Source organism: Chroicocephalus ridibundus, chromosome 4 (genome assembly GCF_963924245.1).
Source record: "Chroicocephalus ridibundus chromosome 4, bChrRid1.1, whole genome shotgun sequence".
NCBI classification, from domain to species: domain Eukaryota; kingdom Metazoa; phylum Chordata; class Aves; order Charadriiformes; family Laridae; genus Chroicocephalus; species Chroicocephalus ridibundus.
The window spans coordinates 11,543,888-11,569,677 of record NC_086287.1 but is presented as its reverse complement, the minus strand read 5'-3'; the positions used below and the strand labels follow the sequence as shown (position 1 = coordinate 11,569,677).

Below are 25,790 nucleotides of genomic sequence, written 5' to 3'. Positions count from 1 at the left end.
ATTTATTCCCATCTGCGGCAGAATGGGAAGTTCAGATCTTGGGCACTCAGTCCCACCTACAGCCTGGGGTTTGGAGATGGGGAATTATTCCCCCCTCCTCGCCCCCCCCTTTTTTTTGGTGGGGGGTGGGGGGGTGGTTAGAGGGAAATTATTAAACTGAATTGAAATTCCCTTGTCACTTCCAAATGATTTGAGTAGATCGGAGTATCAGCCGGGTTCTCCTTCTACAAAAGGATTAAAGACTCGAGGCCAATGGTGGTTCTTTTGCAATCAAGAGGATCTTCTGCAAAGACTTTTTTGAATTGATTATTTGACTTTTTGATGCTTGATGTCTTGTGTCGGTTTGTGATTTGTCAGAATCTTGTCTTTCTGCTATTTATTAATCTTAAAACCTGTGTGGTAGATAAATGACCTTGCCTTATTTAACAAATGTGCAAATCTGTGCGCTGTAAAAGAAACCCATTCAGAGCTGTGAGCTATTCAGAGTGGGTGGCAAGTTTCTTATTCCTCTTGCTGCCCCACTATTTATTATCCTGATTTCATCTTTTTGTAGATGCAACAGTGGGGTTTCAGCCCGTAGGCATATAGATAAAATATCATATAACTTATTTTTTCTCTTGTAGGTAAATTTTACTGTAAACCTCATTTTACGCACTGCAAAATCAGTACTAAGCACAGAAAGAGAAGAGCAACATTACAGCTCCAGGGAAAGGTGCGTATTGGTTACGTTACTAATGCATGAAAAGTTGAGGCAGCTTTATCTGGAGCAGGGTGCAGTACTTGTGTGTTTGTGTAAAATGTTTTCTACCTGATGACCAGCAGTTGTAAAATCAATACTAAAATACACCTTCCTGGTCCTGTAAAATTGATGTATTTATAGTCTGGTTCTCAATGGAAACTAGCTTTTCCTGTGCAAAGTAAAGTTGAACTTAAGAGCAATTGGAAATGACCATATACTTAAAAATTTGAAAACAGTAACAGATTTAAGGATGTTTCTATTTTTTAGAAGTATATTTAACATTATTTAATGCTTTTATATAAGGAGGCCACAGAAGCATGGAAGAAAGAGGAACCCAAAGCCACAGAGACCACCACAGAAAGCACTTTGTCTACTGCTAGCAGTCCAGAGGACAGGTCCCCAGGTATCCTGACTTCCTTCTTTAGGGGCGCACTAAGCTGGCCCCTTCGGGTGACAAGGGATCTGCTTGACATTCCCAGACGCCTGTCTAACTGGATGCATGGTTTTCTGCACGCTACCAATCTTCATTTCAGGGACAATGCATATAACTATACCTACTTGTACGAACTCTTGAGCCTTGGTGTGCCATTCCTCTGTGCTCTTCTAGAGGTACTTACTCATATGTACCGGGAAGCAGAGCTATCACTTGAAAATGTGCTTGAATGGGTGAAAAAATTCTATAGGGTTTAAATTCTTCTATGTGTCTTGCTCAGTTGTGCCTTTCAGATTTTCAAAATTAACAGCCTCACAATTTTCTTGAAGTTTGGGTTTTTTTTTGTTTTTTTTTTTTTTGGTTGGGTGTTTTTTTTTTTACTTTTCATGCAATTTAATATGTGACTTAAATGAATGGTGGATTCCTTCTGATATAAAAGAGGTGCAATCAAAATTTTCAGTATAAAATGTACTGTATGTTAGAGCATGAAGGGCAGTGTCCAGACACATTTCCAGAATACAGAGACGGATGAAGGATATTTTGTAGATTTCCCCCTCCCTGCCCTGTTTTATCGTGTGATCAGACCATTGAGGGGGTGACACATTTTAAAACCATTCTTCGCCCTGTCCCTCTCCACCCTCCCCCCCCACCCTTTTTTTTTTTTTTGTTAGACCAAGAAAGAATATGCATTCTTTCAGATGTTTGTGGAATATTCATGACAAATGACTGGGTTTTGAAACCTGAATATGGCGCATACCTTTTTTTTTTTTTTTTCTTGCTTTCATCTTTGCTCTGGGTTATGAGGTTTATAACTTGCATGAATATGTTTTAAAAAAAAAAAAACCATGTACTTAATTCACATTGCTCCTAGTCATGCCTTTTACATTTCTTACATGTGATAGATACCCTTTGTTGATAGTGGGTATAATCTGTACTACTAATTTATTTAAAGTTTTGAAATAAATTTGAAGAGCAAATCTTAGTTGAGTGAAGGCTTGATTGAAACTGTAAGTCAAAGAAACTGGTAGTGTTGACTTATTCCTCAAGTCAAGGCTTCCTCATTAGGTGGCTGGTTTGAGGAATATCAAGTTATGGAGCGCTCATCTAAGTGAAATCACTGCTGTTGTGTCTCTAGGTAGGCACTGCTCCTGTTGTCTTGTGGAATTTTTTTAAAAATACAAGTGTAGAACAAACAACAAAAACCTAAAAATGTATTCTAAGTTGGGTATTTCATTCATTTCAATGTATAAAGCTGATTGCAGAAAAGTGAAATTCCGTAATCTGGAGCAGCTGTTAAGTACATTTCTTTCAGATGTTTCTCAAAAAGGTCCACCTTAATCAGAAGGTGTGGGGAGAGGTTAAATAAACTATTTAACAGCAAAGAGACACCAACATCCCAAATTCCAATTTACTTTCAGCCTAGTTAGCCAGTGAGGTAAGCATGCTCCCTGCCTTTCAGATACTTAAATGTTTAAATTCAGAAGTTAACCAGAAAGTGGGTAAATACATCAACATGGTAATATGTATAGCCTAAAATTAAAAGCATTTATTTCCAGCCAAAAGAATGTGGCTTACATAATAGGAAATAATGTCGCGTTCAGTTAGTACCAAAGTTGATGATCACCTTCCAGTGATCTTAAATGACTGCACTGCTGATGGGCTGGCAGTTTTTTGATCTTTTTAACGTAATGTGGGAGAAGATTATTTGAATTGTTTTGTTTCTTAGGTATTAAAAGGAAGTGTGTCTTCTCTGTAAAATAAATGGCAAACTGGATTTTTCTTCTAGATAGTTTGACTTTCTTTAAACTATGAGGATAAAGCTTTTCACGTTTTAGAGTGCTTATGTATTTTGGAAAAAAAATGTTAAGTATATGCACAGAACTTGAAAAAGTGCTTGAAGAAAATCATTTAGGTATAAGGTAGCATTCATTTGAAATAAATTGCCATTGATTCGCAAGCATGTATTCAGCAAAACTTTGTTAGAATATTGACTGGACACAGCGACAACTTTAGTAACATGGTGGGCATCTGTATATATGCAAAGAAATGTATCTGTACCTCTTTTATGGCATTTAAAAAAAAACTACTTTGGAACACTGTATACTTTTTAATTACTTGCTAATGATAGTAATTGTTTCACCCTAAAAAAGAAAACATCTGCAGTGTGATTTACCATGTTACTCCTGCAGCACAGCAAACTGCTAAGTGGTAAAGTTTCAAAATTTGGCTTGCCATCAATTTTGATTTCAGTTTGTCAGCAGCACAGTCTTTAGGAACATTTTCTCCTGGTGTTTACTACAGGAAATTTTCTGCTTTTCAGCAGAGCGAGCATAACTCACAGAAAATGGTGAATATAGTAAGAAACTTGGAAGTCCCTGGTGTCAAATGAATTTAAAACAAGCAAAAAGAGTAGAAAGTTTAAAAAATAAAATAAAAAAATAAAAATATGGTATTGGCTTTATATATTTTTATATAATGGGGAATAAAATCCCTACATTCCCACAACAGAATTCGGGAACTTGCATAATGAAAAAATTTTCCTGAGGAACACTGCATATTCCACTGGGAGTTTGCAGGTGATTCTGTTGGGAAAGTTTTTTATTGCTATCAATCAAATTAATAGATTTTTTTATTTTAACCTCATCTTAATATTCTACTAGTAAGATTTGTACCTATTTGTTCTTATTCATGATTTAATGAAAAAAGGTGGTTTCGTTTTGGCCCATTCTTCTTTGTGCCTGTGTAATCTTTCTGATGCTTTCCTGTATAACCAAGTTAAGTTCTGTGTTTTTTTTCCTGCTGTCTTCTCTGTCAACCTCCCTCGTTGCTTTTAGTTCAATTCATCATTCCGGTGCTGCACCCACTCACTGGCTGAAGCCTTTCTGCTCTCAGGTGATTTTTTTTTTTTTCCGCTTGCCAGTTCCAAAATTGTGTGACTAACACTGTTGTTTGACAGCATTTCATTGCGTGGGGTTTTTTTTTAAGATTTTGGAGCAAACTGTGTGTGTCTGGTATATTAATGGATGCGAGCTTTGGCATGATCATTTAACCTGTTGCTGAGTTCACAGTTCTAGAAAAGGTAACATCTGCGCTCTCTGTAGAGAATGTTTTTCTCCCTGTGTCTGTGTGTGTTCGCTTCCTTGTGCCTTTAAGGTAAGTTAGGCAAGTACTTTGTTTTTTGAAAGAACTAGTTGAAGCCTTATTTCTTTCAAAGTATCGAAGGAAAGATTTAAAATAAGGTCAGGACAAGATTAGCCAGATGATTCTCCTGGTTAGCGTGAACACCTGTTGCCACTGAGCTCAGATATGTAATAAGCAAGCAACGTTTGAGCATTGTGGCGCTTTGTAAGCACATCTTTGCTTTCATAGTGGAAAAGTATGATATAAAAGGATTCTGTTGGAAAAAGTAGTCAAAGGGAGGTAAATTCCAGTCTTCCACCCCAGGTAACATAGTAGGCAGGCCTAACAGCAGTAGATGTGCATGATATTTTTGGTCTGTAATATCAAAAATGTCAAGTTCACATAACCAGAATGTTTTGGTTTGAATTGTTTTGTTAACTAATTAACTAGGCCCCATTTGCCACTCTGATGAATGGATTTGTCTTGCTGCATGAGGCATTGCCACTACTTTCCATGACAAATTTGTGTGATTCTTTTGTACATACTTTTTTATATAAGTTCCAGTATGCGTAGTCACATGTTGATCATCTGGAAGGGGAAATGAATCCAAACAAGAACCAAGGGCTCAGGCTGATAAGCAAGCCTGCTAAGGTTTTGGTTGATATGGTCATGACCCAGCCTTCCCTGCTGAGGATCCCTTTCAAAGGGAAGGGCCTCCGGGAATGGATCTAAGCAACAATTTTCAGGAGGGGCCAAACATCCCCTGCCACTTGCCCCACTTCGCACGCCTCGGCCAGGAATGCAGAAGGGCTGCAGGGTCAGAGCCCCACACCGTATCTTGCTGACCTGTATGTTCGCGTGATTAAAGCAATAGTATTTATTTGTGTGGGTATCCTAAAATGTCTTGATGGCTTTGAAAGTGCCCACACAGAAACCTGTCTGTATTTTAAGCGTCACTTCCTGCACAAATGGTTAGGACATGACTTCCTACGTATTTCAGGGCTATGGTGTTTTGTTACAAAGCTCTGCATGCTTTGAGATGAAGGTTGTGACGTAAAGGTCTGCCATTTCAAATCACTTCCCCTGGCTGTGTTTTTTACCGTCTGTTGCAGAGTCTTCCTAGCTCTTCCTGGCCAGTGAGGATTCTGTCCTTCTCCTCCTAAATCTTCTGTCTTCATCTTACTTTATAATCTTAACTGAACATTTTTATTAAATAGTTTTTAACGCTGTATTTAAATTTTCACATGGAAATTCTGTATTTTGCACACAGTGAAAATTGTTTTAGCTTTATTTATGATATCTGCTGTAAACAAAAATAAATGTAGTTCTTTGTAAGTCTCCTTGTTTCATCTTTTCCTTTTAAAAATATTTCCTGAGGACAGAGACTTAATAGTGACTTCACACTCGTTTCGCAAATTCCTCTTCTGGTGGATGCTGTTACATTATCTTTGTTGTGGCCTGAGCCAAAGGCCAGAGAGTTTCACTGTGCTGGTTTAATCACACATGTGTCCCATGTGAAGGGGATATACATCAGGGTCCCTGACAAGTTATTCCATCTGCTGCAGATCAGGAGGTGCCTGGTGTTGGGATTTATCCTTCCTGGGAATGATAAATTGGTGTTGGTGAGCATGGGGGTTGCTTGTATTGCATACACAAATGGCATTTGTCTGCTTCTCTGACTTCTGTTACCTTTCCTTATGGTTTGGTTTGGTTTTTTTACATATTAACAAATGTCATAACGGTCATGCTAAGTTACGTGTATTTGGGATCTTATATCGTGTACAGGAAAATCAGGTAATAACTGTGGGTAAAGCTTTACCTTTGCTCCTGGCTCTGGAGTGCTGTTTGCAAGCTCCTGGTATCTTCTGGATCCCTGGAAGCTGCAGCTAATGGTGACCTAATATCTGTTAACAGTGGCCTTGTTTTATTTATTTATTTATTTGTTTATTTTGCCTTCCTTTGCTCTGTCGCAGCTTTTTTTTAATTTTAATTTTTGTTTTTAAAGCTGGTGTGGTTCTCTTTAAACAGCAGGTTCTCCAAAAGAGCTTTCCTAAGTCTTCCTCCCCTTCCTCTTCTTTCTTTTGCTTGCTTTTGCTTGCTCTGCAATTGTTAAGTTGTAATCTCTTCCTTTGTATTTCAAGAAAAAAAAACAAATCCCAGAAAGAATAGTCCCAATAATTTAATGGAAAGACTGTGTGATATTTTTTTTTAAAGTTATTTCAAACTGAGCCTCACAGGAGTTGATTGAATGACAGAAATGCGTTTTTTGAAAGCGTTGCTAAAGACAACATTGTTAAAGAACAACAAATGTTATTCCCAATGAACTATTCCATCTTCCCTGCCAAAGAAAAAGCCACCATGCACAGTAGAATGTTTGCTGTCTGAGGGGGAGGTGATTTGCATAATGAAAACATAGGGCAACAAATACCACTTAAGACAATACTTGGCACTTCCTTAATTGCAGTGGACAAAGCAATTTGGGTAAAACTAAATTTACTCTTTGCACAATTTACAGTTTTGGAGCAGACTCATTTCTGCCATCTTTACTTGATCATTTCAGACAGAGGCAGTGGCATGGAAACATCAGAAGAGGTTTTTGTGTCTGCGGAAGGTGATGATTTGTTTGACACTGAAGCTTTGAGAGGCATCAGATGTTCATGCTGTTCTCATAAAGTTTCATTTATTCCTGCTAAAATATCTTGGAATTGGGGTAATGTAGTAATTGTGTTGCTTGTGGTGATGCAGAAGGCCCAAGAAGTCAAATCACTAACAAATCCTCTTCCTAGAGGGATATACCTAGCACTGGGCAGTCCATGCCCTGGAATGCTAGTGGACGAGACAGGACACAGTGTATGGACAAGAAACAAACCAGACAAAATGAGCAACGTGAGAGGATCAAGTTTGTTAGTTCCCTCACACTCTGTCAAAATCATTACACAATAAAACTAAATATTCCTTGTTTTGCTCACAGTAATGGTACGAGAGGAAGAAGCTACTGGGTTAAGTTCTGAATGAATTTAATAAGCCTAATTTGGGACTCCTGCCTTCTTCTGGCCACATGAGCAGACCTCCCTCGAGTGGGAGGCCTGAATCCTCCTACTGCTCTTGTGTTGAGCTCTCTCCAAAAGCCCCAGTGCTCCCAGTCTCCAGCAAGCACGTGCTGTTATAAATGCACCCCTTTCAAAGCAGTGACGCTTTGTCCCTTCGCGTAGCTGGAATTGGCAGCGGTGCTTCTTTGAAAGCAAACAGGCTGCTGCTCTGGTCTCGAGCTGCCGCTGAACTGGGCGCCTTCCAAAAACCACGGTTTCGGAGCGGATGATACTAGTTTAACTTTACATAGTTAATGCTTTCTAAGACTTGAAAGCTACTTGATGTTATAGATGCCATTATGGCATTAGAAGTGTGGAGGTGACGTTTGCTGTGTCTGGCAGGCTCAGGAGTTGCTCTGTCTTTCCTCCTCTTTATACTGGTTCAAAATGGGTTCTGAAATTATTGCCACTAGGGCCATTTGGATGGGAAATATGTACGCAGATGGGCTTTTTTGAAAAGCCGGGCTGATCTTTCATTCTCAAAGCAAGGCAGCATTACCTGCCTAGATGTCTGTTAATGAAAATCAGACATGTCGGGATTCTGTAAAGGTAACCTTCCTTTATTATAATTATGCTAATACTTTATGATGAAAAAGATCTTGCAGTTTTTAAACGTATGTGATTTTAAAAAAAGAGTAAAGACAAAACTTCTTGAAATGTCTCAAATTCAAACGTCAGCCTTTCATTAACTCTAACGAGAAGAGTAATTTCTATTCCTCTCGGTTTCTTCTAGATTGCTACAGCTATAAAATGCCAGTGAAAGTTGCTTCTGTACATATTCCAACCTCAAGCAAGGGCTATGGTCTGCGTTTTCCCACAACATTATGGCAATTAGTTACTATAATTGGCTTTAATTCACTTTTGGCTCACTCATTCCTCGCATTCCAATCAAAACAATGAACTCTGAAATGCACTGAATTCTGCATTAATATTTATGTTTTCGAAGGCATGACATGTTTGCAGATGACTTGGCTTTTTTGCATGAGAGATCATGTTGCTGAAGATCAGAAGACACTATGTATTAATGTTTGATCCAAGTATACGTATTAGTCATGTAAATATTTCCCCAAGTCTCTTTCCTTTTCTTCTGAAGGAACACATAAACTGTGTTAACATAAAAAGAAGGGAGGCTTTGGTCTCATCTCATCAGGTGGCGGGCTCCAAACTTGTTTAAAATGGGTGGAATTTCTGACATGTTTTTTGAGATGTGAAATTACAAAGAAATTTGAATGTTACAATCTTGAATTTGCTCTTTCGGCATTTATTCTGCAGGTATTCATTCACATCTTTGTTTTAAGGTTTTCGGTGCTTGGAGTCTGTGTGCAAAAAATATTATTTTGAGAGACACTGATCACTCCAGAGACTGAAACTGTTGTTGCCGTACTCCGAATTCACAGTTACTATATGCATTAATATACCAGACTAACACAGATTGCTCTGATAAAATATTTTTTATTTACTCTGAAAGTACAGAAATAGTGTGTTATCACAGCAGGTTTTGTTTGAGAAGCAATTTTTCATAAAGATATACATTCGGTATATCTATTAGGTTTTCACTGAGTTGCTTTTTCCTTCATCTATTAATTTTTGCTTAGTTTGTATTAGAGCGTTCATGTGCACCGCCCCGGATGCATTCAAAAGTCGTGGGCTTTGGCCTCTGTCGTGCTTTGGCTTCACATTCCCTGGTTGTATTTTGTGCCTGAATTCAGAAGTGTCTGTTTATCGAGTAAGCAATGGATACTTTGAAAAATGGTTTTGCTGCTGAAGAACTTGTGTAGGTGCTGGCATGGGCCCACGGGGAGTGGGAGAAGGTGGGCTCCTGACATGGGGACAGGACGAGGGGGCCATGGAGGAGCCCGTCACTGGGCCATGGGTGGAGAAGGGGCAGCAGGAAAGCATTTGCTGTTGGTGGTTGGAAGCCGGGCAGGCGATCTGGCCCCACTTGCCACCCCATGGAAATGGGAGAGCCACTTCACTTGCCTTTATTCTTTGCCATTTGTTAGCCACCATAACGTGGACGTGACTGCTGTAGATGTATGAAGCAAGCATGAGGAAAAAAGAAGAGAAATGTGGCAAGAACTGAAATCTGTGAAATGTCAGACATCTCTTTTACAGGAGTCCTTTTACAAGGACAAACCGGTTTCTCAGGTGTGATGAGAAATTAGCGTTTGGACAGGACATCGGTTTGGGAATGCTGCTAGAAGCCCTATAGCCTCCTAAGGCAGATGTATGAAATACCTTAATGGCATGTTTTGTGTTTCAAACTTGAGCACAGGCGATCCTCCCATGCAGCCTTGCATGTTTTGAAGCTCAGGCCACAGCTGAAGCTGTAACGGGTTTGAGCTGGGCTTTCACTCCAGTGTGGGCTGGTAACCAGTGTGTTGCAGCAAGACCCAGGTCTAACCGAGGTGGAGGTGTGGTGGTTCCCCCGTCCCTCTCACAGTCCCACACGGGCTGGGCTTCCCTGGCGAGTGCTTTCTGCTCTGTATCTCATCCCCGTGCTGGCTGGGTTCATTTCAGCTGGGCTTCCACAGCACTGGTATAAAGGTGCCTTCCTTCTGCCCCCGCAGCTTTCTTAAAGCACTGCTGTATTATAATCAGGACTCGTAAATTATTTTTTTTGGTTTATGATACGGTAAGAAGTCAGAGAGGCAGTAAAGTGTGCTGGGTGCGCTACAAATCAATTTGTGGTCTGCTGACTGAATTTCTTAATGTCAGTTTTTGATGCCAACTGGTGTTTGCTTTCACCATCAGAGCTGCCTACGTTTATGAGTAATGCCGCTCTAAAATTGTTCACTCCTGTCGTTGCCGTAGTCAGCAGCTCCATACAAGGCCAGGCAGAGTCCACTCATCCTCTGAATGAGTTATGGGGTGATGCAGCTTAATGGCAGGCTGAGAGCCCCAGGGCTGACAGTGGGAAAAGCAGGACACAAGTTAGGCTGGGGTCCTCATGGGCGGGCGCTGTGGTGTGATGGGCCAGCTGCACAGCGGGGAAAGTCAGCCGGGTGCCAGCCCCGGGTGCCCGAGCACCCCCCTCCCACTGCTAAGGGCAGTACTTGGGATTTCGGTCGTGCTTGTCACCTGAGGACCTGAAAGCCCTTTGCCAGCCCTGAATGGCGGGGGCAGCTGTGGGTAAGTACTGCTCCCACTCCGCAGCCATCGGGGAGACACCGAAACGTGATGTGTCAGAGGTGCCAAAACATCCCAAATGCAGGTTGTGACACCTAATTCCAGCACGTTGCCTTCTTCCCCTCCCACCCCCAAAGGCCCACACGCAGATATGCAACGTGGGCAGGGCTGTAAGAAATCGGTCATTTCTTACCTGCTTTTTCCTCAGCTGCGGGGCAGGGGCTGAGCTGCCCAGCCTGGGGGCAGGGTCCCCTTTCACTGCCAGCAGCAGGTATGGACTATTTCTTACCCCCTCTGAGGGCCCAGACGGGGGGGTCTCCACCCCATCAGCCCCCAGACCTTGTGTTTGGTGGGGGGGACCCCCAAGCTGGATGGATCAGGGCGCTCTCGGGGGCACTTTCTTGACCAGTCTCCCAGCAGAAACTTTCTTCCTGACCACCAGTACGCTGGGTGTGTTGTGGCCCAAAGCAGAAAGGTTGATATCATTTCAAAATCTGTTGTTTCCTGGCCCTGTTTCTGTTTTTCATCTGCCTTCAGGGATGTTCTCCGGGTTTGTATTAGTTTGTTTTCATACTTTGGTTAGCTCGGCAAGGCTCACTCCCCCTTTTTGCTTGTGTGAGACTCCCAACGGTCTGACTTGACTGAGCTGAGAAATGCCGTGGGAGCTCTTGCTGTACTTTGCTTAGAAATTAATTCCCCTTTCATGACTTAAAACTGGCTAAAGAAGAGGCAGGAGGATAAATGTGAATGGTTCTGGCTGCTTAATGGCCCGGCGGCATTGACTTGATGGGGAGGCTGCTGCAGCTGCCTTGGTTGGGGATTCTTCACTGGAGCATCTTTGACCATTTTTGTCCAGGACGGGCAGCAGCACGCACCGAGCAGCCACTCCCCGGCAAAGCTGATAAAACGCAGCTGCCCGGAGCCAGCTGGTGTCCGAGGCACTTGGCCCAGCGCTGCCGGTGGGGAGGGGGATGTTGTTTGGCAGAATTCAGGCTTTGTGCTGTTGAGGGCAGCACGTGCCGTGCCCGAGGTGGGGGGGAAACGGCCTCTCTGGCCCAGCTGCCCCCAGCGGGGACTTGGCTCTGCCCAAATTTGGCTGGTTCCCGTGCCCTTGTCATCTCCTTGTCAGGTCACAGTAATGTGATTTGCCTGACGCTGGTTTGGCGGATGACTCGGGAGCAGCAGCCCATACAGAAAGTCAGGCTGCCTTGTCAAGTGGGACTCGGCAGTATGAATAACATCTCCTGCTTACATCTGTTCATTAGCCCTGGCTTTATCCGTGGGGGCACTCAGATGCGGGGAGCGATTAATGCCTTATAAATGGTAATCATAGAAGGTGCCGAGAGCTGTCTGCGAAGCCCTGGGTGGGTGGACGCTAAGCCCCTTTGGAAGGGGCCTCTCCTTTGCCATGTGTGTGGAGGCACGATGCTCCCAGGCACCCACACCAGTGACGGTCACGGGAGCAGGGTGTTTTCGTCAGTTACGCAAAGCCCGTTGCAGTTGTGGCACTGGTGTGGCATAACATGGAAATGGGTGTCACTGCTTCTCAGTGCAGCGCTGAATTGGCACGGTGTGCGTGGGACACCAGTGTGAAACTCGGAACCTTTCCCTCGTTAAATGTGGCTGGTGTGTTGGCAAAGCCTCTGAGACCGGGAGGGAGGGATGCAATGATGCATTTATCTGTTTGGCTGTAGCAGAAGGCGCTTGCCTGCTGGTAGGCTGCATTTAGCAGTTTGTTAGTCACGGAGGGGCAGTAAACAGCTCTGAGATTTGAGCTTTCAAAAATCTGGGCTTGAGTTTTTTGGCAGAGCAGTCTAGTAGAGCTGGCATGGCCCGGCCACACCAGGCAGTTGCACAGTGGTGCTGAGACCGTGAGACAGCGTCAGTCCTGGATTTGGGTCTGCGCAGCTCTGTGCCCCGTGCGAACCCTCCCTCGGTCCCCGCGGGGACTGGCAGTGACGCCCTGTGACACTGGGAGAGGTTTGCTCTCTTCCAGGCATGCTGCTCCTGTTTAGCTTGAGCAACACCGGCGCGGGTGCCTGGTAGCTCTGGGGAAACCTGCCCTGTATTTCCGTGGGTACGAACTGCCTTAAAATCACTGCAGGAGAAAATGACTAACAAGACTAATTGCAAGCTTTCAGGGCTTTAAGGATATTCGTGTCGCTCATGTCTATAATATGCAGCATATTACAGACAAGAAGGACCTCTCACTGCTGTGCTTGGCTCTCAGCTTTGCCCTTGTACCGGAGGGAGGAAGGCAAACCAAGGTATTCACAAAAGCACTTTAGATCCCCAAGTCCCTGATCCAGAATGCTGGGAGGTTTTCTTCATCCTTGTTTCTGGGCTTTGGGATGACCTGTGGGGCTGGGTCTTGGCACTGCACGCATGGTGGCACTGCCATGCTCCTTCCTTGGCCATTCCCGCCGGGCACAGAGCCTTTGCAGGAGAGCGGTGCTGCTTGAAGGCCTTATTAGAGGCTGAAATGCATCCAGACCACTGAGGATGCTGGTACAAAAACTTATTTAAAAAAAAAAAAGAAGGGGGCAAAAATGCTTTTTGGATTATGGGGGATCATCACTGGATGTTATGCTGTAAGCGTGTGAATTTTACAAGCCTGTCATTTGAGAGAATCGCAGTTGCAATGGTCTTTCAGTGAGCAGAAGAACCATTCTGAATTTGCATGCTTTTTGCTAGTGTGAATGTGCCGTGACCCTGTGCCTTTTCTGCAGGGCTCAGCCAGGGAGAGCGTCTCCAGAGAGATGAAGGCAAAGATCTCTTAAAACCTCCTGCAGGAGGGCTGCTGCTGGACTTGTATATACAGGGACCTCCAAATACTGTCGTTATGTTCCTAATTAGAGGCTGCTACTTTGCCAAGCCATAAACAAACTACAGTTTGTTTCTCAGATTTGATAATCTGCTTGAAACAGGCCCCTGCCGAGGTACCAGCCCTGTCTGGCTCCTGCTGGGCAGCTGTGCTGAGATGGGAGCATCTTCACACCGCCTGTCCTCCCCAGAAGCGGGGTGAAGGGGTCCGGAGGGCTGGGGCACTGGGCGCAGGCTGGCAGTCCAGCACAGGGCCTCGCCGTGCCGTCCCAAAGGCTTAGGTCGTTTTGTTGCCTTCTCTGCTCCTCCGTACAGACTTCCCTGAGGGGTCCAGTCCACTCAGCCGCAGTCTGATGGGTGAATTCCTGCAAGTCCACCCAGAAGCCACAAAGTGGCTGAAGATGGTCTTACCATCCAAATGGTCTCGCTAATTTACCTTTCATCAGTAAATTACCATGGTGTTTGGATTATTGGTGCTATGGGGAAAAACTGAGGAGTTGTACTCCTTGACCATATCTGTGCGGCTGCAATAAGGCCCACTTCCGAGCTTCGTGAACCCTCCCAGCATCACAGAGATCCAGTAATGTCTTTGTCTCTCACCAGCTGCATCTCTGACTCATTCGAGACAGTGCAAAAATTGCTGTCTCCCAAATGCAAGGGTGAGCTGGCACTCTTGGTGAATTGGGAAAACTTGGCATGACACTTGATGGAGAATAAAAGTGTGTTTTACTGGGAAGAGGTTTGCATCTGTCTGTGGGGTCTGCAGGGGCTGTTTGGCCAAGCCCGTACGTTGGAGCGAGTTTCAAAGAGCCCTGACCTCCGGGTGAGCACCGACCCAGCTGCGAGCCCTGCAGATGAAGCTTTAGGAATACTTCTCGGTTACCACGCGGTTTAGCTAAATCCTTTCCCTGTAAGGAAAACAGTTGTTTCTCTCCCCGTGCGAGGAGGATGAGGTGGGTTTTGAAATACGGACAAAGGAGAAATTGTTTATCCAAATTTTTCATCGTGTTTGAGTGGGAGGCTCAGATGAATACAGGGTTGTTCTGTTGAAATCACGGACCATTGCTGCTGTTTAAATAACTGAAGGCGGCTAAGCTCCACTGCTTGCAGAAAAAGAACTCAACCCCCTAAAAAAACTAAAACCATTATTTGATCTCAGTCAAGGACTCTGATCGGGAGAGCTCAGACTGAGGAGAGACACTTGCACTGACGAGACGGGGGGCAGAGCTTGTGTGTGGATTTGGGACATACCGTTTTGTCACATGCTTTAGGAGCAGAAAGCGTGAGGCCAGTTTTGTGGTACCGCAGAGCTCTTCTCGTTGCTTTGATGAACAGAGTCCCCCCAAGCCCTTGCCTGGGGCCAGGCCCACCTGCTGCTGAGCCAGCAAGATGTCCCCGGCCCCGGAAACTGCCCAGGTCAGTAGCAGAGCCAGCCTGTAAGTGGGTGAGGAGTGGAAGAGGAGGGAAGGGAGCACCCGGGAGCCTGCCGGGACATCACCCTGAGAATGGCAGCTGGGGAGAGGCAACCAGGAGGTAGGGGATAAATTAGGCAAGGCACAGTGTGCTTGGCAGGGGAGAGAACTGGCAGATTAATGAAAAAGGCAATAGTGGGGCCAAAAGAAAGCCCTGGGGTGGTGTGATGGATGAGGAAGGACCATCACAAGTGGACGACAGTGGAGTTAACAGCAACTGAAGGAATGGAAAACTTAAAATTCTCTTAATCCCACCAGACCTTCAGACAGCAAGTTACAGTTGTGTAAGTGTAGTCTATAAACCAGGCAGCGTAAACAGCGGGTTGTGCCGGCTGGGAGGAGCTGCTGCTGGTGTCTGAGCAGAGCCGGCAGGGCTGCCCTGCCTCACGCCGCGCGGGAAAGCACCAAAGGACACGGAGGATTTGGAAATTAGCACGTTAGCTCCTCGGCTCACTCATACTGACTAGCTTAGGGAACTTCAGCACCTTAAAAAAACACAGATCAGTTGTTGTTAGGACATTTCCACTCTAACTGGCCAGCAGCGTGCTGCGAGATACTTGTGGCGTGTGTTGCCTGTCCCTGCAGCTGCGCTCGCATGACAGATCTGCTCCGCTGACTCTGACCAAAGATTAACGCCTTCCCACTGCACGGCTTGTCTGTGCCTTCCCCCCGGGTAAATTATTTGAACATTTTGGCAAAGGATTAATAGGGACTGCAGTCCAGATCGTGCCACGGAGCAGGCGTACTCACTGCTGGAGGTCTTTAGCACGCTGAGCCACAGGCAGTAGGAAACCTGAAGTGAGCGTGATGGAAATGAAGTAAGACCTTACGCAAATGCTATTTTGAGTGACTGTTTCCTGAGGCCTGGGTTCTCCTCCGATAACGTCCGGTGCTGCCCCACGGAGGTCAGTGGCACAGCACCAGCCAGCTTGGGCAGGAAACGGGGCTGTGCCCTTTTCTGTCCCGCAGACCGGATGCCTCTCCAGCTATCGCATTGTGTGTGTTTATCTTACGAAGTTCAGTTCCTCTGACTCAGTCGCTTAGCTTCAAGTAGAAAAACTCTTATCCTGGGGAGGAAGCCTGGTCCGGAGAGAGAGCGCAGGCTGGCCACGGAGGTGCCTGTGGTGTCACGGGCTGCCCAGGCAATCCCAGAGGAGCGTCTTGGGACACCCGCCTGCCCCTTCCCCTTTGGGAATAGCAATAAGGCCATTTTTGTGTCTTCTCGTGAAGAAGTGGGATAAACGTGGTAAGTACAGCCAGGCACAAATTTATGAAAGGAATCAAGCACAAGCAAAATTACATATCTCAGAGTTTATGTGGGAATTGTCACCTTGGATTTAGGAGCTGAATGTCCACCTCAATCCTTCTGCAAGAGCTTGAGTTTCCCCAGAGAGCAGGGGTGGCTGGGGGGCTGCTGCATTTGCCCAGAAGTGCCGAACAGCTCTGGCTTGTCCCCTGTTGGAGCACAGCGCAGCCTCCAGCAAGGCTCCATCGGCCTCTTCCCGGGGGGCCGGTTTATCAGCCAGCTCGGCGCGTGACCAGAGTTAATTGCAGTGGTCACCAGTGGTGCCAGTCCAAGGTGCTTAACTCTCAGCCTGCAGTGTGATGGGAATCAGGGCACTGAGGCTTACAGCATGGTTTCCACCCTGGAGTCAGATTTCCAAAATACCGGCATTCTCCCGCTCGGCCTTGCTGAGGACCTGGCTGCCAGAGCTGCGAGGATGGGGGGCTCTCCAGGATGCAGGGAGCGCTGCGAGGCTCCCGGCTGGAATGGAGAGGTACGAGGGCTGCTTGCTGTTTAGCCTTGCGTCTCTTCAGGAGCGTGAACGTATGCCTCGCCTTGCGTGAGCACTCAGCCTTTGGGCTGCTGCAGGAGAAGTTAGTGCAGACAGCCCTTCTTATTATTTTTTTGTGCAAAATAAGAGCTTTAAAGGCACTCCAGCTTTCTTTTTAAATTCCTTGCAGCAAGCGCTGCTTTTTAGGAGAGACCGGTCAAATTGCATAATGTCGCCAGAGCCTACAAAGAAAAACCCCAAACCCTGACACTTGGGCATCTGGGTCATCTTTGCTTTTTGTTTGAGGCTGTTACCAAGGCACATCCTGGCGGTGAGAAACAGCAGTAGGAACTTGAATCTTTTTGAATGTCCTGCAGAACTTGTAGCCGGGTGTTTGAGTTACTGCGCACACGTGGGCATCCCACCCACTGAAAGCCTGAGGCGGGCCAGCGTCTTTCTGCTTTTATGGAGTTGAGGGCAAAGTAGTTTATTCAACTTCATGTGTCACGATATAAATATTGATTAAACACGTTAGTAAGGAGTGGGTTTGCTTCCCAATCATAGAGTGGTTTGGGTTGGAAGGGACCTTTAAAGACCATCTAGTCCAACTCCCCTGCCATGGGCAGGGACCCCTTCCACTGGAAGGGCTGGATGCTAATGCAGGATGCTGACCTGATTAATATCCCTGTGAATGCAAACTTGTCTTCCTTGGAAGGGGCTCAGCTGCCTAACAGATTCCTGAGAGGGCCAACTTCTGGGTGCAGAATTCAAGAAAGGGAGATACCATGGTACCAAAAAAAAAAAATAGAAAGAAAGGAGAGAAAAAAAAAAAAAGAGAGAAAAGGAAAAAAGCAAGCACGGAAATATAACTCTTCAGTTATATTTCTGAGGTGACAGTGCCATCCGTCACCATCATCCGGTGGCCTGGAGGACATCCTGAGGTCCTTCACCAGCTCTGACTGTTATTCTGTAATGATTAAAAAACTGGATGTGTAATGGGCTATTGCGGGGGGACTTGTTGACTTGAAATCTGTTTGCATTCAGGAGCCATGCTGGGAATCGTTTTAGGTAGTCTGTCTGTCTGTGGGTTTCGATGCTCTCCAGCTGTGTGTGTCTGTTAGTCATAAACATGTTTTCTCCTCTTTCCTGTTAGCATGGCGGGGAGAGCATTAACGTGCGGGATGGGGAGGGAACACGTACTGAGCATGCAGGCAACTGGCAAAACTGACTTTCGTCAGCAGCTGCCTGCAGTGCTTCTTGCCGGCGTGGGTACTAAGTTTATCATCTGAGCTGGCAAAATGTTGCAGGGTTTTGCTTGCTCTGATTTTCATATAAAATGCAGCATCTCTTAAGGAGAAATTTGAGTTGAAGGAATTATATTTTCAAACTGGCTTACAATACTGCTTTCTATTTTGCTTCTGGAGAGTAGAAATGGCACGTTGTGGCCCAGCCCAGCTCTGAAGGAGAGGGGAACGTTCCCGGGTGGGTTTTCATGCCCCGCGTGAGGAAGGGCAGCCATGCCCCGCTGTGGGCAGCTGTGCCCTGCTGACCCGTGGACTCCCACGCTGCCACCCAAACGCGGCCGGGCTCGCTGTGCACTGCCTGGGGGTGGCCTGGCTGCACCAAAGTAGAAGTCAGGCATAACAATCAGAGAGGGATGAGTTTCCTCCATCTCCCAAAGGAAATTAAATCTCTGTGGCCAAGAAACACGTGGCTGCTGGGGTGCTAGTGAGCTGGACATAGAGCCTGAGCACGTGTTTTCACATGGGAGCATCTTGCTCCGGAGAACCAGTGAGCCGCTCCTCCTTCCTCCTTGGCTTCTTGTACATAGAAGTAGAATAATAATAAAAGAAGAAAAAAAAACCAACAAAACAACTCTTTGTGAGCAGTGAAGTCTTGAGGAGTTTTCAAGCCAAGAAAATACATTGACTTTTGTGAAGTGTGAAAAACCAGAGCTCACCATAGCCTTTTGAAAAGTCCAGTTCTCTGTGCCACTTGGGAGAAGCGTAATTGGTAAAACTACAGAAAAAATGATGGCAAGGCCATGTTACTCAGTCTGTGAGCGCAAGTAAGGGAGCTTCAGCTGGCCAGCACGAGAGTTGTACCTGCAGAGCAGTCGTCCCTGCCACCAGCAGCTGAGCTTTCCTCAGTGGTGGCTACTTGGGAACATAGAAAGGGGGTGAGCACAAACAATAACTGGGAGAGGTGCAGAAGCTCAGAACACCAGTTTTTCTTTTACTGGGGGAGGCTGGGAGTTACCTGAATCACGCAGAGTAAAAGTGTAGCTCTGCTGTCACGGCTTGTTTTGAGGACCTTGTTTCACAGCTCCACAGAGATGGTACCAGAGGGAGGGGACAGGGATGGATGAACGAAGGGACCCAAGATGGGGTTAGAGCTCGGCACGGTGTGGGACGTGCACCCGCGATACCACGTATGGGCTCCCAGGAGCAGCAGTGCCTGGCAGTGGCTGCTGCCTCTCGCGTGCGAGTGAACAGCCGTGTGTGACAGCCCGGGGTCTGCAGGCAGGGAATTGCGGCTTCGGAGGTTCCCGTGGGCCGGCACTCGGGCTCTGCGGTGTATATAATGCTGCTGATGCATGTGGGACAAGGATCTGCTCGTAGCACTCTTGCTTCCAGCAGGTTTGTTTTCTTTGTTCAAGCCACGCAGGTGCTGGGTGTTTGAGTTAAAAACCTTTGCAAAATGAAGGACAGGGCTGAGTGCTCTCCTGCAACATATGGAGGAGCTGAAGTTAAAGAGGAGTTTAATTGATGTTTACTAGATAGTTTGCTCTAACAGATGAGAAAACAAGCCACGTCCCAGGTCTGATTTTTTTCCACTTATACAGGTGTAAATTAGAAGCAACAGTGTTGAATTAAACGTGGCAAAAGCACCATACATGGGAGGTGAACCGAGCAAAGCCACACTCTTGGAGCTTGTCATTTGTCCCTTTTGCACTGAGCCCAGGGGAACTTGTGGGGCTGATACATTCGTATTTGCTTGTGCAGGAGTCTGTGGATAAATGAGGTTGCTCAGAAATTAAAGATTTTACAGGGACAGATGATCTCTTCTCTTTGGCTCTGTCTGCATCACCTGGGGTGAGCAAGGGAAATTTGGCTTTATTCTTTATTCCGTCTGTCTGAATTCAAAGTTCAGACTGGTGCTGTTTGACTGCTGTGATGCTGCTTCTTCTCCCAAGTCAGTGTCTCTATTTGCTGTACACACTCAAAAATAATTTTCTGAAGAGCCTGTGTTTATTTTGCTCGCTCCCAGTATTCTAAATTGACCTAAACTTGCAATAAAATGCTGCAGTTTTAGCCACCGAAGCCAGGTTGGTCCATCTGCGTCCTGCCACACGCACAACTGGGGCCTGAAAAGAGACCATAAATCCCTACTTGTCAGGCTGGCATGTGTCTTCATTACCACTGCCACCAGGTACCCAACCTGATGGCTGTCCCACCAAGCAGAGTGAGGACCTGCAGCTGCAAAAGCCGAGGCTGCGCCTGGACTTTCCTTCTCCTTCTATCCAAGCTGACAAACCCCGGCAGGGCCGTACCGGGTTGAAGGGCTGTTCTTGCCGTGCCGCACAGTTGATGCGTGCACCTCGCCTGTGCTATGGGCATGGCACGGGGCCCCATGTGCAAACTGCTGGTGGTGGCCAAGGATCACCTGAACGAGGGGGCAAGGTCTCCCCTGCAGAATCCCTCCTCCCCTGACACCCTGCTGTCACCTTTGTGCTTTCCCAGACCGCTGCCCGCCCGCGGCCGACGAGCCCACCTCCCCGAAGAAGGCGAAGAGCATCCCCGACCACCGTGACTTGGAGAGCTGGTTCTCGCCCCCTTCCCCCGAGTGGGCCACCGTGAGGGTCATCCCCGAGGAGGAGATGACCGAGCACAACCTTCTCGCTGTCCGAGTCATGGTCACCAGTGATGCAAGCAGGTAATTTAAAATACAAGTAAGCCTATAAAAACCCCATAAGAGCAGCTTGGTTTTCTCTGGCACACAAAGGAAAAATGTAACAAACATAGTACTGAATGTATGTACAGTTGGAGAAAAAAGAAAAAGAAAAGCCACTCAGAATAACAATTGTTTTTTACCGCAGCCATAAATCCCCCTGACACATGACTCACTTTGCAGGAAATCTTCAAATATTCGCATCCCACACAGAGGCCTGAATCAGAGAGAAAAACATGGCCCTGATCAGCTCGGGTTCAGCTCTTTGCATACCAGTAAATGTGAGTTCAGGCATCAGGGCAGTGGGTGTGTTGTGGCAAAAGGTGGATCCTGTGACATGGTCCTCTCCCACTTGGGCATCATCCCACAGCTGTGCACCCCGGGCCTCTCCCGGGGCATTTGAGGGCCTGCCCGCCCCTAAGACATCTGAAATTGGATGCTTGGGTAGCTGTCAGAGGAAGCCTGATTTCTGCATGCAAATTAGAATATATTGGCTTTCTGGGCAGGATTCTGTGGGTGTTCATTCTGTCTAAAGATTAGATTGGTATCTCCTGAGTAAAGCAGTTTTCCTCACTGAGAACTAAAAAAAGAAGAGAGGGAGGGGGGAAAAAAGGGGGAGGAAGCAAACCCAAAGCCAGCTGTTGCAAACATGGAGCTATTGCTCTGTAAGGAAGCTCATTCAAATTCTTGATGTCCTTTAGAACAGCTCTTGGTGGTGTTGCATGTGGCTTGTAGAGAGCAGCGCTTTTAGGAATGCAACTTTCTGCCATTCTCTGCGGTGGTTTTAAATGGCATTTGTGCTCTGCTGCATGGGTCGGGGTGTTCCTCGGGGGGAGGATGAACCTCTCCAGGGTTCCTCTCCCACAGGGGGCTGCGACCTCAGGGAAGGGTTTCCTACATGGTCCCCTGCGGACCATGTGCTTGTATCCCTCGCTAATACCCTCTGGCTCGTGGTGCCCCCGCGGCGTGCGGGCAGGGATGAGAGTTGGATAATCCCTCCGATCAGAGGGATCAGCTCCCTTCCCTGCGGCAGCCCCCACGGCTGGATGGTGAGGACCCTGGTTCCCTGCCAGCGGGATGCAGTACAAGGAAGGGGTGACGCCGCATCTGTCACTGGCACAGCAGGTGCCAGCGGCTCTGAGGTCAGCCTCTTGCCGCTCCAGCGGGCCAGCCCCTGCCTAAAAATGGGGGATGAGAGAAATAGTAAGTGACAAATGGCACTGCTGAGCTGGCTGCCAGGCACTCGGTGGGATGGGGGAAACAAGCAGCTCAGTGACACAGCTTTGCAGTTCAGGCTTTAGGTGTGCGTGAATAATGAGCGCGCCTATCAAGCAGAGATCAGAGGAGAACCCTCGTACTATAGCACTTACCTCCTTGCCAGCCAACGAAAATAAACATTTTGCTCTTTAAAACAGAAATATGTCAATCAATGTTAATGGCAGGCCTTTTGTGTGGCGCTCTGCCCAATCTCAGTGTGGTATCTCTCCATCCACGCAGCATCTCAACTATCAAAGACTTTGTACATTTATATATTTTTATATACATCTGTATGTTCGACACAGCTCTAAAGACACCTAAACAGTATGTGTTAGTAGTGAAATTTGAGGCCACTCTGCTCCAGCCTACTGAGAGAGCAACGCACCTGGAGCTGCGCTCCCATTCTCGCTGCCTTGCCAGCCCCGCTGCTGGTTTGATCTGGGTGAAGCAGGGGTGCAGGACTGGTGGGCGCTACCTCTATGGCATTTTCCCCTGGTGTTATACCATCTGCAGCCTTTCCTTTAGCTCTTCTTCCTCCTGCCTCCTGGGCTGTGCCTTGGGCTGTTACAGTAAATCTTTACTTTCTACAAAGCAGTGCTACGCAAACACGAAGCGGCTTTCTCCTGCCACGCCAACAGGACTACTCACAGCGTAAGCGACTCTTCTCTTTTAAGGTAGAGCTATTAATCATCACAATAAATCTATTTGATTAATCTGTTAATCATCACATAAATCTACAAATTAGCTTAGCAGTATTGTTTGCATTAAAAATAGGCTGAATAGGATGGTGGCACGCTTATTTATGGTGATGGGAACGTGGTCACTTCAGAAGGGCCTGAAAGTGCTGTTCCCTACACTCTGGCCTTTAGAGATGAAAGAAATCCCATGATCATTGAACAAAGGATTAATAATCACCTCAAACGGTCGTTCTCCTGCCCAGAGGCACGGTCACAAAGTGTGTGCTATTCATATGTGTTTGTGTGGTATATTTTTAATTATATTTAAGAAAGGGGATGCCAAAATCTGCCTTTGTGATCAGTTCAGGTGCCTCATTGCACTCACTGTTCCGTGGGCTGTCCCAGTGGCTCCCAGGAATGAGGAGAGTTTGTTTCCTTATTTCCTACAGACGCCTTTTGAAGGCTGCTCACGTAGCTTCATTAGGTCTTCTCCTCTCTAGACTAATGCTTACAATTTTCTCCAAATTCTTGCCTCAGCCCTGTTTGCTGGGCTGGTGGCCATCCTCAGCCCTTTCCTCCAGGCTCTTTTCTCCTCTTGAATGAGGGGGGTCTCCTCCTGACCCCCCCAGAAGTGGGGTCAGGACCAAGCACAGCCTCTTCTGGTCCAAACCCCTCCCCATGGCTCTGCGAGGTGCCCGGCGCGCAGTAAGAAATGATGCTGTTGCAATAACAAAGAACAAAATACCCCAGTTTTACAGAAGTCTCATCTGAGCTGTCTGTCCTGAGTGCTGAATTAAATAGGTTCTTATTTATTGTCTCAGCTCTGAGACATACCTGCAAAGCTTTTATTTTGAAAGGTGGTGTTTTATCATGTTTGATGTTCTGATTTAGAAACCACCAAAATAGATGGTTTCAGGCCAATGCCAGCGCGGTGTCATCTGTCGCCTTGCGGCTGAAACAGCTGATGCTGCCGGATTTCCAGCAAGGGTTCCCCCAGACTGCTGAAGGGATTTCCTCCCCCTCCTTGGCTTCATCTTCTTCTGGTGAAAAGTGTAGAGTTTTGTCCCTTGTGCCTTGCTCCTAGGCCAATTACAGCATTGCAAATGCTGTTTCCCTTTCTTCATCTTGGTGCCCAGCCTTGCAGGCAGAAGGGCCCGTCCCGGCTAACGGAGCAGCGTGGGGTTTCACCCTCAGTCTCCCTCAGCAGCAGTTTGATTCCAGGTGCTGAACACAGCGGTTGTGGGTGCGAATCCGGGCAGCAGAAGCCTGATGGGAATAGGGATATCTCAGCTGCACCTAGGGCAAATTATGGTCCTGTAATAACGACGATGAAAAATCAAAATGAGGATGTTGGCTCTGGCTGCAAAATGTCTATTTCTCTGCGACCTGCGCTGCTGTCAGTGCTGTGCCGGAGCTTGTTGCACTGAAGGGGAACAAATACTTCCATGCTATCCATCTTCTGAAATGTCCCACTTTCTTTCTGTCTTGCCCTTTTTCCCTGTAGCTCTGAGCTGGAGTCTGATTTTAATGGCGACTCGTCAAACTCAGAAGTGAGCGAAGGACAGACCTCGCTGCTGGAGCCCCCCACCTGCCCGAGACCTGCCCAGAGGTGGCCATCGCTCACCAGGAGCCTTGTGGCACCAGAGGAAAGCCCTAGAACATCCAAAGTTGCTGATGGTAAGCAGCATCCCAACCCAGGAATGCTCCAGCAGCCTCTCCTGAGGGCTGAAGTCAGGGTTGGAGGGAGAGGTTTTGAAGCGGAGGCCGTTGCCTGCAACATGGTGAAGTTGTACCTGTTAATGGTGTCTTCATTTGTGGGATTTCTGTCTTTTGGGTGCTGTAACTGAAACAATATTTCCATGATGCAGGGTAACCTGGGATAGTTGTGCCTTGTGCTTAGCTTTGCAGGGGTGGGATGAATGTTTTCCCACCGGTAAGAAGTTTGGGTGTTATTAGCAGTCAATGCGATATCTGCAGTATTGCCTAAGCAAGGGTGATGTTGGGAAGCACTAGAGAGCTCTGCTTCATTCAATTTGTATTTGTATCAGTAGCTGCTTACAATTTTTGCATCCAGTGAAAGAACATGGAGGAAAGGATATAGCTAGGTCAGGCAGGGAGAGGTTTAGGAACGTTCTGCCTCCAAATGGAAACTTCTTTCTGGAGCTGGAGAAGGTCAGAACTAAAAGATGTGCTAAAAACAGCCAAAGCAATGTTTTTGCAGAAAATAAAAGGCCATCAGCATTCATTTCTTCCCATCTGCCACCACCCCCAGATCCATATATGCATTTTTAATCCACACAGAAAAGAGGGGATTTCATACAGCAATTCAAATTGACTCTTGAATAATGAAGCCCTTGTTTAGGGCAAAAAACCAAGGGCAGCAGCAAACCCCAGAGCGTGCCCAGCAGCGTCTGACCCCATGCAGTCACTGAAGGATTCTACCCATTTTCCTCCCCAGTTTCATGCTCTCTCTCCCACCTCTAGCTGATAAGGTCACCTTCCTCCCCACCGTGCCAGCCGTGTTATCTACATCTTCACGATCTCTCAGCTCTGCGTCCTCACCCAGCTGCATTACAGCATCCCTCAGTTCTTTACCCCTTCAGCCCGTCCCCTCGCCCGTCTGTCTGTCTGCCTGCCTTTCTGCTCGGCCGGGGCTGGTTTGGGGACAAGCGGGAAGGGTGAGGAGCTCTTCTCTGATCCTCTCCCCGCCCCCCCAGCTGGGGCCGGCGGCGGGTGCGCGCTGCCCCCTCCCGGCCGCTGCCGGGGGAGAGGGACCGGGACCGGGACCGGGGGAGCTGTTAGAGAACTAACCCCCCATCGCTTGGTTAGGGTTTGGGTTTATTCCCCTCTCTTTTTTCACTCTCTGGCTTTTGCTACATTAGCTGACCGTGTTTGTCTTCCGTTTCTCTTCAGCGCTGCAGAGAGCCAACAGTTTTCACTCCACAGCATTAAATAAGTATCAGAATTGGAGAAGAAAACTCCAAACAAGTGAGTAAAGCCTGAGAAGCGATTGCATTTTCTATTTATACTGTATCCTGTTTTCCTGTCTCTTAAATGTCTGTTTCTCCTTCTTTCTTTAAAAGTTTTGTATTTTTTTTCATCACTAGCTGGGAAAACGGAGATCGAAAATCCACCAAATATTTCTTTTCCACTTTCTTGTCCTGAAAAGATCTGACTCCCTTTTTGCATGACTGTTACCTACATTATTACCCCCACTGGCAAGTTGCGTCTGCGCTAATTCTCCAGCCAAGAAAATGTACCGATATCCGAGAGCCACATATTCTGTCTCTAGCCCTGCCTGCGCTGATTGCTTTTGATTAGGTGC

At 46.7% G+C, this 25,790-nt stretch overlaps 1 protein-coding gene across 14 annotated transcripts in view; it reads left to right on the top strand.

The window, feature by feature from the left end:
• MICAL2 (microtubule associated monooxygenase, calponin and LIM domain containing 2) overlaps window positions 1–25,790 on the top strand; it is a 162,700-nt gene that overhangs the window by 105,355 nt on the left and 31,555 nt on the right. For 13 of the 14 annotated variants that reach the window (XM_063331407.1, XM_063331406.1, XM_063331405.1 and 10 more), the window contains 4 exons: window positions 624–712; window positions 1,043–1,142; window positions 4,007–4,064; window positions 5,405–5,611. In XM_063331407.1, the coding sequence (XP_063187477.1) occupies window positions 624–712; window positions 1,043–1,142; window positions 4,007–4,047 (230 nt within the window). In that variant the 3' untranslated portion in view covers window positions 4,048–4,064; window positions 5,405–5,611. Of the gene's footprint in view, window positions 1–623; window positions 713–1,042; window positions 1,143–4,006; window positions 4,065–5,404; window positions 5,612–20,323; window positions 20,517–23,969; window positions 24,143–25,378; window positions 25,454–25,790 lie in introns of those variants that run through there. The other variant, XM_063331408.1, reaches the window with a different exon arrangement.